A 17,508-nucleotide genomic window follows, 5' to 3' on the forward strand; every position below is an offset into this window, starting at 1 on the left:
CTTATAGCTTTTTTATCTGCCTTTTGTTGGATTTTAAAAGCTTCCCAATCATTCAACTCCTCGCTCACTTTTGCTACCTTTATATGCACTTTTCTTGGCTTTTATGCAGTCTTTAACTTCCCTTGTCAACCACGTTTGCCTCCCCTGCCATTTGAGAACATCTTCTTCTGTGGGACATATCTATCCTGCACCTAGTGAACTATTCACAGAAACTTCAGCCACCTCTGTTCTGCCGTTATCCCCACCAGTATCCCCCTCTAATCCACCTGGAAAAGCTCCTCCTCCATTCCTCTGTAATTCTCTTTATTCCGTTGCGTGTGACTTGTGCTTCTCCCTTTCAAACTGTAGTATGAATTAATAATATTATGAACATCGTCTCCTAAGGTTCCTTTACATTAAGCTCCCTAATAAGATCAGGGTTGTTACACAACACCCAATCTAAGATAGCCTTTCCCCAAGTAGGCTCAAGCACAAACTGCTCTAAAAAGCCATCTCGTAGGCATTCAACAAATTCCCTCTCATTTGAACCGACACCAACCTGATTGTTCCAATCCCCTTGCACATTGAAGTCTCCGGTTACAATTGTGTCATTACTCTTATTATATTTCTTTTCCAGCTCCCTTTTCAATCTCTACCCCACATTTTGGCTACTATTTGGAGCCCTGTATTTGATTCCCATAATGTTTTTTTTACCCTAGCAGTTTCTTAACTCCACCCACAAAGATTCAACGTTCTCTGACCCTATGTCACCTCTTTCTAAAGATGTAATTCCATCTCTTACCAACAGAACCACACCACCACCTATGCCTTCCTGCCTGTCCTTTCGATACAAAGTATATCCTTTGATGTTAAGCTCCTAACTCTGGCCTTCTTTCAGCCATGACTCAGTGATGTCTACAATGTCCTATCGACCAAACTCTAATTGCACCATGAGTTCATCCACCTTATTCCGAATGCTACGCGCATTTAAATACAGCACCTTCAGTCTTGCATTTTGAATTCACCCTGTGGTACAATTTAACTCTTTGTCTGCATTTGTACCCAATCATTGGCTTGTCCTTCCTTACATTCATGTTACATCCATCACCTACTTGTAAACCTGCTGGCTCATCCTCAGCTCTAACACACTGGTTCCCATACCCCTGCCATATTAGTTTAAACCACTCCCAACAGCTTCAGCAAACCTGCCCACAAGAATATTGGCCCCCCTTGGATTCAAGTACAACCTGTCCATTTCGTACAGGTCCCACCTGCCCCAGAAGAGGTCCTAATGATCCAGAAATCTGAATCACTGTCCCTGCTCCAATTCTTCAGCCACACATTTATCTGCCACCTCATTCTATTCCTATCCTCACTGTTGCATGGCACAGGCAGTAATCTTGAGATTACTACTCTTGAGGTCCTGCTTCTCAGCTTCTTTCTGTTTCCTCCCTTTTTCTACCTATGTCATTGGTATCAATATGTACCATGACTTCTGGCTGCTCACCCTCCCTTTTCAGGATATTGTGGAGTGTTCAGAAATATCTCGGACCCTAGCACCTGGGAGGCAAATGCCATCCATGTTTCCTTTTCGCGTCTGCAGAATTGCCTATCTGTCCCCTTGACTATAGAGTAATATTTCTTATTCTATTACTTTTATTTCAAATGCCTATCTCATCTGCTACATTTCCATATAAGCACTTGTCTTATTCAATTCAGTAAATTGGTATAATGGCGTTTTTTCTTTCTCACTGTTCTATTCTTTTCTTTGACCTATTATATTGATTATTGTCTGTACATCTGTGCTTGTTAATTTGATTTTCAAGCATTTTTATTCCTAAATTTGAAAATCTGTAATATTTTGATTTTTATAGTCAATATATAACTCAAATCTTTGGAATGTTTTAATGCAAAAGGCTGATAGTGCTCAATAATTGATTATGATCAAAGCTGAGATTGAATTATCAGTGATTGAGAGTATTAAAGTACATTGTGGTCAGGTGGGAAAGTGGACAAGGCATAGGATCAGCCACAATCTTATTGAAGAGTGTAACAGGTTTGAAGAACAACATTGCCTGCTCTTTTAATTGTTACATTTTGCTCTTCATGTAACAATATTGTGCTGCAATGGCTGCTGTTAGTTGTATTCCCATAACAATGGTAAAACATCCACATCTATAAGCCCCTCAATCATCAAATTAGATCACGACTTATCTCCATCTCCATTCAACCTTTGATCCATGTTCCTTGGTAACGTTACCTAATACTGTAAAAATAATCCATTGACTGGAGCTGTAAATTTTGATTGACCTTGAGCAAATACAGACTTTTTAAGGAACAGTGGCTGATTTCTCATTTTCATTGCAAAGATTTCTTCCAGATTACCTTTCAAGACTGACACCCAGAGGAAATATGTATCTGATTGAATTAACTTTTATATTCTAAATAATTAATTCATGTTTTTGAATGTGAAGATTAAGTTTTAAAACTGGTATCATATTTTTGTACTTCAGGTCTCTGGTCACTTACTTCCAAGCAAAAACAAACAACAGCACTCTATATCACTGCACAGCAAGGACATACTGAATGTGTAAAGCACTTGCTGGGACATGGTGCTGATGTTAATGCCTTGTCAGAAGGAGCAACTGCTCTGCATGCTGCCTGCGCCAATGGACATACTGAATGTGCCAAACTTCTGCTGAAAATTGGAGCTGATTCCAATGCAATCTCTGAAGAAGGGTATGCTCCCTTGCATCTATGCACCAGCCCCCAGACCATTTTGTAAGTTAATTTCTTGGTTATGTGCAGTTATGTTCGATTTATTCCAAGCAGGATAATTGTTCCTTCATTGAGTGCATAAACTTGCAAGTAAAGAATTTAGGGAAATAGATAGCATTGTGTGCTTTGCATAAATACAGTTCATTATTGATAAGTTGACATAATAATCTTTCAATTACTATATTTATATTAGCACCTTGATTTACAGAAAAGTCCTTGTTTATGTTATTAAAATTCGTTATTATTGCCAGAGGTACACATTATTATTATGAGCCACGTTTTATGCTTTTAACCAGAACAGCCTGAGTTTCAGACGGGAAAGGATGAGAGAGGGACCACTGTTGGACTAGTCACCTGTGCTGCTTGTAATTATTTAGTGCCATAAATTGCAGCAAAGGACTTTTCTGCCCATTCTGTCATGCCTACTGTTCCATGTGACCATACTAATCCTATCAGCCTGCATGTCTCTTGTTACAAGGATTACCCATTTAGTAATAATGATCAGTTAGGCATAGGGACAATTTATATTTACTGGCAAGTACCTTTATTAGCTCAGTTCACAAGTACGTGAATTGACCTATGTCTACAACTACTAGGTTTCCCTGACACTCCATGAACAGTCAAAGAATAGAAAAGAGTCCCACACTGGCCAGATGTTCCTCGTGCTCCCAAGCTAATCTCCATGTGTCAGACATGGAGCTCCTACACATCCGCCATGGTCGGTCTTCACGTACAACCAGTATTGTTCTATGGCCTTTGCCCTCAGCCTCATGCCTTTTTGTTCTTTTCAACCCTGACTGGTTCAAACCAGATGATCCAGGTACTGAGCCTAACAAGATCACAGATTGCTCCTCCTCCAAGCCTGCCACTTTACACAAGAAATAGCCATTTGTTTGAGAATGGTCTCAGGTTTAGCAGGTCATTCGCTGAACCTCCTTGTGGCCACATTCATTTGCTCTGATTGTTATCCCGGAGTAAGAATCAGTTCACAAAATAGCAGCTACAAAGGCAGTCTCAGAAAATGGCCACATCCATTTCTGTTCACTGATTGTCATTCTTTCTGGCCAGTATCTCCCTCCTCTTGATCCAACGATATTTATCTTGGGATCACTATCCTCCTCTCATTCTGTTGACTGCCCATAGGACTGTCATGGACCCCAGCAGATGTGCTAAGTTTGCATTATATAAAGATAAAGGTAACGTTTACTTACTGAATTCACTCACTCTTTATATCAACACTCGTCTCTTCAGTTTATAAGAATGTCATCCTCTAATTTTTTCCATTATGTCAGCCTTCCACCTTCTAAGTTGATATACATTAAGCAATGCAATTATCAGCATGCATAAGATTAGGATTACAGCAGCATCTCACCCATGGATGTACATGAACATTTGATCCCCAATTCCAAAACTTCAAAAATATGAATAACTCAGTACTTCATTTGCCTTACCAGCATGTGTTTTAATTACTTCAGTGTGTTTACTCCAATGATGTATTATCTACCTGTAACTTGGAAACAGCATAGTCCCACAGTATTGTTCCATGTCAGTGTATTGGATTGTGAGGTTCTCCTTCATTACTGAACTTATTGCAGGATGAAGTAAAAGTTGTCCTCCAATAACCAGATCTAAAAGCACATTCCCAGTTGCGACATTGTGACTTTCCAAAGGGCACTTTCCATCCCTTGGTATAACTCATGCCTGCTGTTGCTATATAATATGTCCCACCAATGCATATTGCAAGACAGAATGATTCTTCACAGGCAAAACAGATCATGAACAGTTTTCATATGTACTGGAACAACAATTTATAGTTTTCTGTCTTGTCATTTCCTCTGGGCAAGCCTAGTGGTCTCCCGTTTGATGGCATCTTGATAAATCTATTCCTTTCCCAGTACCATTCATAACAATAGCATGTGTTGGTAGGTTACTTAAGGATATCCAAGTCTTCCCATGATATTTGCCCACATTGTGAACCCCTTTTACTCAACTTCTCTTCTCTTCCCACCCCCCCCCCCCGACCATACAATGTACTCCTGTGTGCAGTTAATAATGACTGAAGCATTCTTTGGAAAATACTTGACTGTAATTGCCCCAAAAGAGATATCTTGTGTGAATCACTGCCCCAATTCTAATCCTACAGAACTGTAAACTTTCCATGGGGTACTTGGCAATTGGGCCTAAAAACTGACTATTATTCCCTTTAGGAAACTTGATGTCACCTTTAGAATTTTATGTGGCTTGTACATTTGTACCCTCTGGAATACCCCAGGTTTTGTCCATGCGTGTCAAACCATCAAGCTATAGTTGGCTCTCTCACCATTCTGTACAGGTGAGGAGCCATCTACAAAAAAAATTACAGGGATGCCAATTCTGTAACAAGGATTACCCCTTAGTAATAACGATCAGTTAGGCAGGGAGAGAATTTGCATTTACTGACGAGTACCTTTATTGGCTCAAAAGTTCAAAGTAAAATTTATTATCAGAGTGCATACGTATCACCACATACAACCCTGAGATTCTTTTTCTGTGGGCATACTGAGCAAATCTATAGAACAGCAACTGGAAACAGGATCTGTAAACTGTGCAAATGCAGATAATAAATGAATACCAATAAATAACAAGCATGAAATAACAAGATTAAAGAATCCTTAAGTGAGTGTAGTAATCCCCTTTTGTTCAAGAGCCTGACAGTTGAGGGGCAGTAACTGTTCCTGAACCTGGTAGTGCAAGTCCGAAGGATCTTGTACCTTCTACCTGAAGGCAGCAGTGAGAAAAGAGCATGGTCTGGGTGGTGGGGATCTCTGATGACAGATGCTGTTTTTCTATGGCAACGTTTCATGTTGATGTGCTCAATGGTTGGGAGGGTTTTACCCATAATGTACTGGGCCGAATCCATTACTTTTTGTCAGATTTTCCACTCAAAGGCATTGGTGTTCCCATACCAGGCCATAATGCAGCCAGTCAGCACACTTTCCACCGCACACCTATTGAAGTTTGCCAGGGTTCTTGATGACACGCTGAATCTCTGCAGACTCCTGAGGAAGTAGAGGCACTATCGTGCTTCCTTCGCAATAATATTTATATGATGGGTCCAGGACAGGTCCCCTGAGATAGTGACGCCCAGGGACTTAAAGTTACTGACCCTCTCCATCTCTGATCCTCCAATGATTACTGGCTCATGAACCGCTGGTTTCCCTCTCCTGAAATCTACAATCAGTTCCTTGGTCTTATTGACATTGAGTGAGAGGTTGTTGTTATTACACCATTCCGACAAGTTTTCAATCTCCCTCCTGCATGCTGATCCATCACCACCTTTGATACAGCCCACAACAGTGGTGTTATCAGCAAACTTGTATATGGTGTTCGAGCTTCAAAAGTCAAATAAGCCAGCCACAAATATGTCATCCCTTACAAACACCTACTCTTTTGCCTTCTACCTTCCAGGGACCCAAACAGTACTTCCAGGTGAAGTCAAGTTCACTTGCTACTCTTCCAATCTAATATATTGCACTCAATACTTGCAATGGGGCCTCCTCTGCCTTGGAGAAAGCAAATGCATATTGGCTGATTGCTTTATGTAGTACTTGCATTTACCCTGCAAGAATGGCCCTGTCACCTCAATTCCCCATCCCACTCCCAATCTGAAACGTCACTGACCTTCTATAGGGTCCAATCTTGAGCTTGTGTCTAGACAGGTGGTAGTCTTTCCTTGCATGCTGCCTGGCCTTCTGGGAACTTGCAGCACTTTCTGTTGTTATCTGATTTCTGGCATTGGAAGTGTTTTTTCTTTCATTTTCAAATATATCACCCAATTCACATAGAGGGGAACTTGTAAATGTGAAGAATCACTGAACCTACTTTGGTCATGTTAGGTTCAGTAAGATAAATTTCTCATCTTTTCACTGTCAGTCTTGATATAAACAGCTCATCCAATGACATGATTTTCACTAGGTGGAACTATTAGATATAGTAGTTCTGAAGTGAATCTTGCACTGAAGGTATAATGGAGTTGGAACTGAGCCAAAATAAAATTAGCATTTAGTCAGTTAAGTCTGAATTTAAGTGAGACAATGGATGGTAACATTACCACAAGTGGAAAAACAGTAATGATGCCTAATCGATATTACATATATACAGTAATTCTGGGCTCATAATAGGCAGTCTGACTCACTTTAGAATCATAATAAGGTTAATTATCACTGACTAATATGACGGGAAATCTGTTGTTTTGCCTGTATCTATAAACCTTAAACCCACCCCCTCCCCACAGTAGTTACCAGGAACTTGAGGAACAGATGTGTCAAGAAGTTACACGTAGTTGTGAGAATAGTAGGGTAGTCTTAATGGGAGATTTCAATTATCCCAATATTGACTGGGACATCTGGAGTGCTGACGGCCTGGATAAAGTGGAATTTGTGCAGTGCATTCAAGACAGTTTCCTCATGTAAAAGATAAAGGAAACAAATCAGGAAAGGGTAATATTAGACCTTCACTTTGGGAACAAAGCAGGCAAAGTAATTGAAGCGGCAGTTGGTGAGTGCTTTGGATTCAGTTATCACAATTATATTAATTTCTAAATTGATATGGAAAAATATAGAACAGGTTCATAGGCTGAACTAAAGCAGGGCCAAATTTGAGGGCATTAGGCAGGATCTAGCTGGGATCAGCTAGATGACCCTACTTAAAGATAAAAGAACAGTTGGCAAGTGGGAGACATATTAAGAATCCAGAGGCACCATGTTTTTGTTTGGGTGAGGGATAGACACGTCAAATTCAGGGAACCCTGGACAGTGAGAGATATCGAAACTCCGATTAAGACAAAGAACAAAGCTGGGTACGAATGAAGACCCTGACAAATATAAAAAGTTTAAAAGCAGGCTAAGAGGGAAATTGGGGGAGGGGGAGGGTATAATAGAACATAGAACATAGAACATAGAATAGTACAGCGCATTACAGGCCCTTCGGCCCACAATGTTGTGCCGACCTTCAAACCCTGCCTCCCATATAAGCCCCCAGCTTAGATTCCTCCATATACCTGTCTATTAGTCTCTTAAATTTCACTAGTGTATCTGCCTCCACCACTGACTCAGGCAGTGCATTCCACGCACCAACCACTCTCTGAGTAAAAAACCTTCCTCTAATATCCCCCTTCAACTTCCCACCCCTTACCTTAAAGCCATGTCCTCTTGTATTGAGCAGTGGTGCCCTGGGGAAGAGGTGCTGGCTATCCACTCCATCTATTACTCTTATTATCTTGTACCCCTCTATCATGTCTCCTCTCATCCTCCTTCTCTCCAAAGAGTAAAGCCCTAGATCCCTTAATCTCTGATCATAATGCATACTTTCTAAACCAGGCAGCATCCTGGTAAATCTCCTTTGTACCCTTTCCAATGCTTCCACATCCTTCCTATAGCGAGGTGACCAGAACTGGACACAATACTCCAAGTGTGGCCTAACCAGAGTTTTACAGAGCTGCATCATTACATCGCGACTCTTAAACTCTATCCCTCGACTTATGAAAGCTAACACCCCATAAGCTTTCTTAACTACCCTATCCACCTGTGAGGCAACTTTCAGGGATCCGTGGACATGTACCCCGAGACCCCTCTGCTCCTCCACACTACCAAGTATCCTGCCATTTACTTTGTACTCTGCCTTGGAGTTTGTCCTTCCAAAGTGTACCACCTCACACTTCTCCGGATTGAACTCCGTCTGCCACTTCTCAGCCCGCTTCTGCATCCTATCAATGTCTCTCTGCAATCTTTGACAATCCTCGACACTATCTACAACACCACCAACCTTTGTGTCCTCTGCAAACTTGCCAACCCACCCTTCTACCCCCACATCCAGGTGGTTAATAAAAATCACGAAAAGTAGAGGTCCCAGAACAGATCCTTGTGGGACACCACTAGTCACAATCCTCCAATCTGAATGTACTCCCTCCACCACCACCCTCTGCCTTCTGCAGGCAAGCCAATTCTGAATCCACCTGGCCAAACATCCCTGGATCCCATGCCTTCTAACTTTCTGAATAAGCCTACCATGTGGAACCTTGTCAAATGCCTTACTAAAATCCATATAGATCACCATCCACTGCACTACCCTCATCTATATGCCTGGTCACCTCCTCAAAGAACTCTATCAGGCTTGTTAGACACGATCTGCCCTTCACAAATCCATGCTAACTGTCCCTGATCAGACCATGATTCTCTAAATGCCTATAGATCCTATCTCTAAGAATCTTTTCCAACAGCTTTCCCACCACAGATGTAAGGCTCACTGGTCTATAATTACCCGGACTATCCCTACTATCTTTTTTGAACAAGGGAACAACATTCACCTCCCTCCAATCCCCTGATACCATTCCCGTTGACAATGAGGACATAAAGATCCTAGCCAGAGGCTCAGCAATCTCTTCTCTTGCCTTGTGGAGCAGCCTGGGGAATATTCCGTCAGACCCGGGGACTTATCTGTCCTAATGTATTTTAACAACTCCAACACCTCCTCTCCCTTAATAACAGCATGCTCCAGAACATCAACCTCACTCATATTGTCCTCACCATCATCAAGTTCCCTCTCATTCGTGAATACTGAAGAGAAGTATTCATTGAGGACCTCGCTCACTTCCACAGCCTCCAGGCACATCTTCCCACCTTTATCTCTAATCGGTCCTACCTTCACTCCTGTCAATCTTTTTTCCTTCACATAATTGAAGAATGCCTTGGAGTTTTCCTTTACCCTACTCACCAAGGCCTTCTCATGCCCCCTTCTTGCTCTTCTCAGCCCCTTCTTAAGCTCCTTTCTTGCTTCCCTATATCCCTCAATAGACCCAGCTGATCCTTGCTTCCTAAACCTCATGTATGCTGCCTTATTCCTCCTGACTAGATTTTCCACCTCACTTGTCACCCATGGTTCCTTCACCCCACCATTCTTTATCTTCCTCACCGGGACAAATTTATCCCTAACATCCCGCAAGAAATCTCTAAACATCGACCACATGTCCATAGTACATTTCCCTGCAAAAACATCATCCCAATTCACACCCGCAAATTCTAGCCTTATAGCCTCATAATTTGCCTTTACCCAATTAAAAATTTTCCTGTCCTCTTTGATTCTATCCTTTTCCATGATAATTATAAAGGCCAGGGAGCAGTGGTCACTGTCCCCCAGATGCTCACCCACTGAGAGATCTGTGACCTGACCCGGTTCATTACCTAGTACTAGATCTAGTATGGCATTCCCCCTGGTCGGCCTGTCCACATACTGTGACAGGAATCCATCCTGGACACACTTAACAAATTCTGCCCCATCTAAACCCTTGGAACTAATCAGGTGCCAATCAATATTCGGGAAGTTAAAGTCACCCATGATAACAACCCTGTTATTTTTGCACCTTTCCAAAATCTGCCTCCCAATCGGCTCCTCTGTATCTCTGCTGCTACCAGGGGGCCTATAGAATACCCCCAGTAGAGTAACTGCTCCCTTCCTGTTCCTGACTTCCACCCATATTGACTCAAAAGAGGATCCTGCTACATTACCCACCCTTTCTGTAGCTGTAATAGTATCCCTGACCAGTAATGTCACCCCTCCTCCCCTTTTTCCGCCCTCTCTATCCCTTTTAAACCACTGAAATCCAGGAATATTGAGAATCCATTCCTGCCCTGGTGCCAGCCAAGTCTCTGTAATGGCCACTACATCATAATTCCATGTATGTATCCAACCTCTCAGTTCATCACCTTTGTTCCTGATGCTTCTTGCATTGAGGTACACACATTTCAGCCCTTCTACCTTACTGTCTTTATACCGTTTATTCTGCTTCTCTTTCCTCAAAGCCTCTCTATATGTTAGATCTGGCTTTACTCCATGCACTTCTTTCACTGCTCTATCGCTCTGGGTCCCATCCCCCTCGCAAATTAGTTTAAACCCTCCCGAACCATGCTAGCAAACCTATCTGCAAGGATATTGCTCCCCCTCGAGTTCAGATGCAACCCATCCAATCTGTACAGGTCCCACCTTCCTCAGAAGAGATCCCAATGATCTAAAAATCTAAAACCCTGCTCCCTGCACCAACTCCTCAGCCATGCATTCAACTGCCATCTCCTCCAATTCTTACCATCACTGTCACGTAGCACTGGCAGCAATCCTGAGAACGCCACCCTTGAGGTCCTGTTCTTCAGCCTTCTGCCTAGTTCCCGAAACTCACACTTCAGGACCTCATCCCTCTTCCTGCCTATGTCGTTGGTCCCAACATGTATCACGACTTCTGGTTGCTTTCCCTCTTGTGCCAGGATGTCGTGCACCCGGTCAGAGACATCCCGGAACCTGGCACCCGGGAGGCAACAAACCATGCGGGTGTCCTTCTCACGTCCACAAAATCTCCTGTCTGGTCCCCTGACTATAGAGTCTCCAATGACGACAGCTCTCCTCTTCTCCGTCCCACGCTTCTGCACTACAGGGTCAGACTCAGTGCCGGAAGCCCTGCCACCGTGGCTCACACCTGGTCGGTGGTCCCCGCCAACAGTATCCAGGACGGTAAACTTATTATTCAGGGGAATGGCTACAGGGGTGCTCTGCACTACCTGTCTGCTCACCTTCGCTTTCCCCCCTCTGACTGTCACCCAACGACCTGCTTCCGGCAGCCTAGGTGTGACTACCTTCCTGTAGCTCTCATCTATGACTGCCTCATTCTCCCTTATGAGTCGAAGGTCATCCAGCTGCTGCTCCAGATTCCTTACACGGTCTTCCAGATTGCCCAGCCGTATGCACTTCTGGCAGATGTGACTCTGCGGGAGAGGAGAGTTCCCCCAAGACTGCCACATCTCACATGAGAGGCACATCACCATCTCAGGGGACATTGTAAAAACTAACTGCGAGCAAGCTTGTCCTCTGCCTCCTCTCATGGAAGCCTCTCAAGTCAAAGCCTCAAAGCTCCACTCCACTGATGAGGTGGATTTGGGAGACATGGTGAAAGATGATCTTGAGGTTTTGTAGTAATACTAACAGCAAAATGGTGACTGGGTTCTTTAAAAGATCATCAAAGCCACCTATGTGTGGAGCCACAGGACATAGCAAAGATTTTTAATGTCCATTTAATATTATTTATTTACTTATTTGGAGATGCAGCTTGGAACAGGCCCTTCTGGCCCAATGAGATGCACTGCCCAGCAATCCACCTATTTAACCCTAGCCCAGGACAATTTCTTCTAAACAGTACGTCTTTGGACTGTGGGAGGAAACTGGAGCACCTGGATGAAACCCATGTGCACACAGGAAGAACGTACAAACTGTCTTACAGAAAATGCTGGAAGTGATCTCCGAAGTCCACCCAGAACTGTAATAGCATTGTGCCAACTGCTACACTACCATAGATGCCAAAGAAATTAGGGTAATGTGATGTCTTGGAACATGTGCCTATGGACCAGATGGCCGATTTCTGTGCTGTACTGCTCTGTGATATATAATGTTGTTAATTGTTCAAGAAGGCTAGCAAGGACAGGCCAAGGAACTACAGGCTGGTAAGCCTGATTTCAGTTCTAATGACATTACTGAAGGGTAAGGTCTACCATTACTTTGGATAGTCAAGGCCTGATCAGGAATAGTCAGCATGGATTTGTGTGTGGGAAATCATGTCTGATGAATATTTTAAAGTTGTCTTTTTTTTGAAGAGTTAACTAAAGGAATAGATTAAGTGTGAGGTCAGTGTTGGGACATGTGTTTATTATTTATGTAAATGATTTGGATGTGAATGTACATGACAAGATTAACAAACTTGCTGATGAGAAAAAATTAGGGGGTCTTGTCGATAGTGGTAGGTTACAATGAATTACAAAGGGACCTTGACTAGTTAGGGAGATGGGCTGGGGAACGGCAAATGGATTTCAACTTAGAAAAGTGTGAGGTGATGCATTTTGGACATTCACCAGAGAAGGACCTATACAGTGACTGGAAGAGAACAGAGGGACCTGAGAAGTGCACAGTTTGTTGAAAGTGGCCACAAGGAGACAATGTGTGTAGTAGGCTTTTAGCATCAATCAGGGCATCAAGTTTAGGAGTACGGCCATATGTGCAGTTTTGGTCACTGCTATAGGAAAGGTATTGCCAAACTAAAAGGCATTGTCTGCCTGGACTAGAGAGCCTGAGTTATAGGGAGAGGTTGGCCACACTGGATCTTTATTCCTTGGAGTGTTGGGAGAATGAGAGGTGACTTCATAGAGATTTATATATAAAAAAACATGAGTATGGATAAGGTCATAGTCTTTTCCCCAGATTTGGGTATAGATCCAAAATACGAGGGTAAACATGTAAGAGATTACTCCCTACCCTCTGTCAGAAGTTCTTGGAATGAGCTTCAACACAAGTACATTTGCAACATTTAACAAGCATTTGAATAGGTAAGTAGAGGGGAAGATCTTGAAGAATTGTGGGCTGAATGTGAATAACTGGGACCAGCAGGGAGGAACCTGAGGTCAGCATGACCAGTTGGACTGTATTTATTTGTACACAACAAATACTTAATCTTGTTTGATGTCCTCCTTCTTCAAAGGCTTTCCTTTCCAGGACATCTGTGCTCACCCCATTTTCCTGCAGCCTTAACAGGGATAGAGTTCCTCTTGTCCTAACCTACCTCCCTATCAGCCTCTGCATCCAACACATCATTCTCCACAGCTTCCACCATCTTCCAAACACATCCTACCACCAAGCACATCCTTACCTCCCCCCTCCCCCTCTAAACTCTCTGCTTTTCCTGGGGATTGCTCCCTCTGTGATTCACTTGTCTATTCATCCCTCCCCACTAATCTCCCTCCCAGCACTTATCCCTGCAAGTGGCCAAGGTGCTACACCTGCCCATTTACCTCCTCCCTCACCTCCATTCAGGGCCCCAAAAGTCCTTCCAGGTGATGCAACACCTCACCTGTGAATCTGTTGTGGCCGTCTATTGTATCTGGTGCTCCCAATGTGGCCTCTATGTTGATGAGAACTGTTATGAACAGGGGGACTGCTTTGTTGAGCACCTCCACTCCATTCGCCAAAAGTGCAATTTTCCGATGGCTAACTATTTTAATTCCTATTCCCATTCCCACTCCAACCTGTCAGTTCATGGCCTCCTCTTGTGATACGATGTGGCCACTCTCAAGATAAAGGAGCAATATCTTATACCATCTGGGTAGCCTCAAACCTGCTGGCATGAATATTGATTTCTCCTTCTGGTTTAAAAAAAAATTCCCCCCTCCTCCCCTCTTCTATTCCCAACTCTGGCCTCTTACCTCTTCTCACCTACCTATCGCCTCCCCCTGGTGAACCCCCCTTCCCTTTCTCCTATGGTCCGCACTCCTCTCCTATCAGATTCCTTCTGCTCCAGCCCTTTATCTTTCCCACACACCTGGCTACACCTATCACCTTTCAGCTATCCTCCTCCTCCTCCTTCCCCCCACTTTTTTATTCTGCCATCTTTCCCACTTCCTTTCCAGGCCTGAAGAAGGGTCTCAGCCTGAAACATCAACTGTTTGTTCCATAGATACTGCCTGACCTGCAGAGTTCCTCCAGCATTTTGTGTGTGTTATTTGTATAAAATGGCATTTTGTACCAACAGCGAATAGTCTAATTGGGAGACTTATTGTACAAATTACATTAGCTTGCTGCGTCCTTGCAGTTCATCTCAGCTTACTGAACTAACAAAAATATCAACCATTGGCAGTTGGCAAATGCTGAGGAAATATTTAAAATATTTAAGATAACACTCATGTTATTTTTACTTCTAATGGCTATTTCAGATGTGCTAAACTCTTGCTGGAGCATAATGCCAGAGTTAATATGCAGACTCGAGAGAGACAGATTACTCCACTTCATGTTGCTGCAAAGCATGGTTTGGATGAACATGTAGACCTTTACCTGAGCTACTGTGCTTACAGTCACAAGAAGAATCGTGAAGGAGAAACTGCACTCAATGCTGCTTGTTCTTCTGTGGAGAAACGCGAGGCTTTTGGTAAATATTACAAAGTCTGTAAAATGCTGATCAATAGTGGAGCTGATGTGAAAACTGCTGGAAAAAAAAAGCATACCCCACTCCACAATGCCTGTGGGAATGGTCACCCTGGCATTGTGGATTTGTTGTTAATGCATGGTGCTACTGTGAATGCTAAGAATTGTGCTGGCTACACACCAATGGATTGTATTTTACTGGCTGTTGAAGACCACCTGGAACATCATCCAGAGCAAATTGTCGTGTCACTACTTAACCACGGAGCAGCTCCAATTGATCCCAAGGTATCCAGACTTTCTATTATTATTTGACATAGATGCTAAAGTGAGATTTAAGAAAATGGGCCATGGGGCTGTTAAACAAATAACTAATGAGAACCAACAAACATGGAAAGGAAGCGCAACATAATCCAGCTGCCAGCAAATTGGCAAAATTGGGTGCAAAAGTAATTGCACACTCATTAACTTGTAGTCTTCAAATGATCGGACAGTAATATGAAGCTGGCATTACATCTGATACCAAGCTTTTTTTTGCTAAGCAAGTTTAATTATAATTACCTAGTATGTATGGCTGGTGCTTTATTAATAATGTATTTGTCCTGCACTCCAGTGCAGATTTTCTTTGTTTTTTCTTCCGAAGGTGCATTTGCTAGCTATAGTGACATATACACCATTACTATTGTCCTCTCAAAGTAGTTATTAGCAATATCTGAACCTGCCAAGATATAAATTACATACAATCTTCCAGCCAAGTCCGTGTTGGAAAGAACACTTCCTGATTTTGCTCTGTCTAAATAAACAAATGGAATTGTGCAGTCTGATTGCACCCTGACTGAGTTCAATTACTTCCAAGCAAATCAGAGAACCAATCTGTGTATTCCATGATTGTTGTACTTTGCCTATACATTGGATAAGTTTAGTCTTTAGAGAATCTTTTTCTTTAGACCACCCATTGTAGTGTACAACGAATAACTTGAAGAGCTGCTCATAACGTTCCCTCTAATTTTTTTTCACAGCTGTGTGGACCAACCATTGCTCTGAGCAGGAAATTTTTATGTGGCCTGAAAACTGCGAAGCACTTTAAACTTTTTTTGTAATATGGATACTATGAATACTTAGAATGAAAATTGAAAAATCACATACTTTTAATTTTATTTATTAATGAAGGGTATAATTAAAAACAGTACAACAAAGGAAATCTTTTCAGATTTTGTAAACTTTTTCTGAATCTACGTTCACAGTCAGCATGAGAAGCTTGAAATGTTCCAACAATGTCAACAAGAATTGACAGTTCTTCAAATTCTTCATTTCAAAGCACGTAGTGCAACATATTAAGGTGTTGAACACCTTAATTGAACTACACTTAACTTTCTCAGAACTGACAAAATTGAAATTGCAGAATTGCTCCAATATTTTTGAGGCAACGCTTTCATTGTAGTTTGTAATAGTAGCTGGGTGTTTTTTTGTCAGTTATACAGCATTCTCTTTTCCAAATTCTAAATTGGTTGTGTTTTCAATAGCAACAGGGTCAAAAGCTTGCCATGCTCTTAACTCATTGTCAGGAAATTGTTTATCCAAATGATCACACACACATTGAATAAATCGAATAATAGGTGCAGTATTGACATTAAAACTAATAGATGCAAGCAGATCTTTCACTTTGTCACTCTAATAACTGGTATCATCAATATACTGTGACTAAAGTGTTAACTTTTGCTTTTGCATACTGCAGTGCCTCAACTGTATTCAAACATCTTTTCTGAAGGAAAACTTGCACATTTCTTCTGGTTGTGTACTTTGATAACCGAATCTGAATTGAATTGACTTTATTACTTGCATCCTTCATATACATGAGTAAAAATCTTTACATTACATCTCTGTTCAAATGTGCAATTTGTAATTATAGTAATTTATTATAAATAGTATGTACAACAGGATAGTCAATTTAAGATAGAAATAGAGTTGCATCAGCATAAATTTATCATTCTGATGGCCTGGTGGAAGAAGCTGTCCCAGATCCTGGTTTTTACGCTGCGGTACCATTTCCTGGATGATAGTTTGTGACTGTGGTATCTCAGGTCTCCAGTGATCTTTCAGGCCCTTCTTACACACCTGTCTTTGTAAATGTCCTGAATAATGGGAAGTTCATAACTACAGATGCACTGGGCTATCCGCACCACTCTCTGCAGAGTCCTGCGATTGAGGGAAGTACAGTTCCAATACCAGGCAGTGATACAGCCAGTCAGGATGCTCTCAATCGTGTCCCTATAGAAAGTTCTTAGAATTTGGGGAGCCATACTAAACTACTTGTTTGTGCCTTTTTCACCACACAACCAGTATGTACAGACCACGTGAGCTCCTCAGTGATGTTTATGCCAACGAACTTAAAGCTGTTCGCCCTCTCAACCCCAGATCCATTGATGTCTATAGGGGTTAGCCTGTCTCCATTCCCCCTGTAGTCCACAACCAGCTCCTTTGTTCTTGCAATGTTGAGGAAGAGCAACACACACAAAAAATGCTGGTGAACGCAGCAGGCCAGGCAGCATCTATAGGAAGAGGTACAGTCGAGGTTTCAGGCTGAGACCCTTCGTCAGGACTAACTGAAAGAAGAGCTAGTAAGAGATTTGAAAGTGGGAGAGGGAGGGGGAGAGCCGAAATGATAGGAGAAGACAGGAGGGGGAGGGATGGAGCCAAGAGCTGGACAGATGATTGGCAAAAGGGATATGAGAGGAACATGGGACAGGAGGCCTAGGGAGAAAGAAAAGGGGA

The 17,508-nt window shown here is 42.4% G+C and overlaps 1 protein-coding gene across 1 annotated transcript in view; it reads left to right on the plus strand.

Moving 5' to 3' along the window:
• The window catches only part of asb16 (ankyrin repeat and SOCS box containing 16), a 45,004-nt gene that overhangs the window by 11,415 nt on the left and 16,081 nt on the right, over positions 1-17,508 (plus strand). Inside the window, exons 2-3 of the mRNA XM_063038087.1 lie at positions 2,493-2,760; positions 14,532-15,024. Coding sequence (XP_062894157.1) covers positions 2,493-2,760; positions 14,532-15,024 — 761 coding nt within the window. The remainder of the gene's footprint in view (positions 1-2,492; positions 2,761-14,531; positions 15,025-17,508) is intronic.

This window comes from Mobula hypostoma, chromosome X1 (assembly GCF_963921235.1).
Source record: "Mobula hypostoma chromosome X1, sMobHyp1.1, whole genome shotgun sequence".
NCBI lineage: Eukaryota > Metazoa > Chordata > Chondrichthyes > Myliobatiformes > Myliobatidae > Mobula > Mobula hypostoma.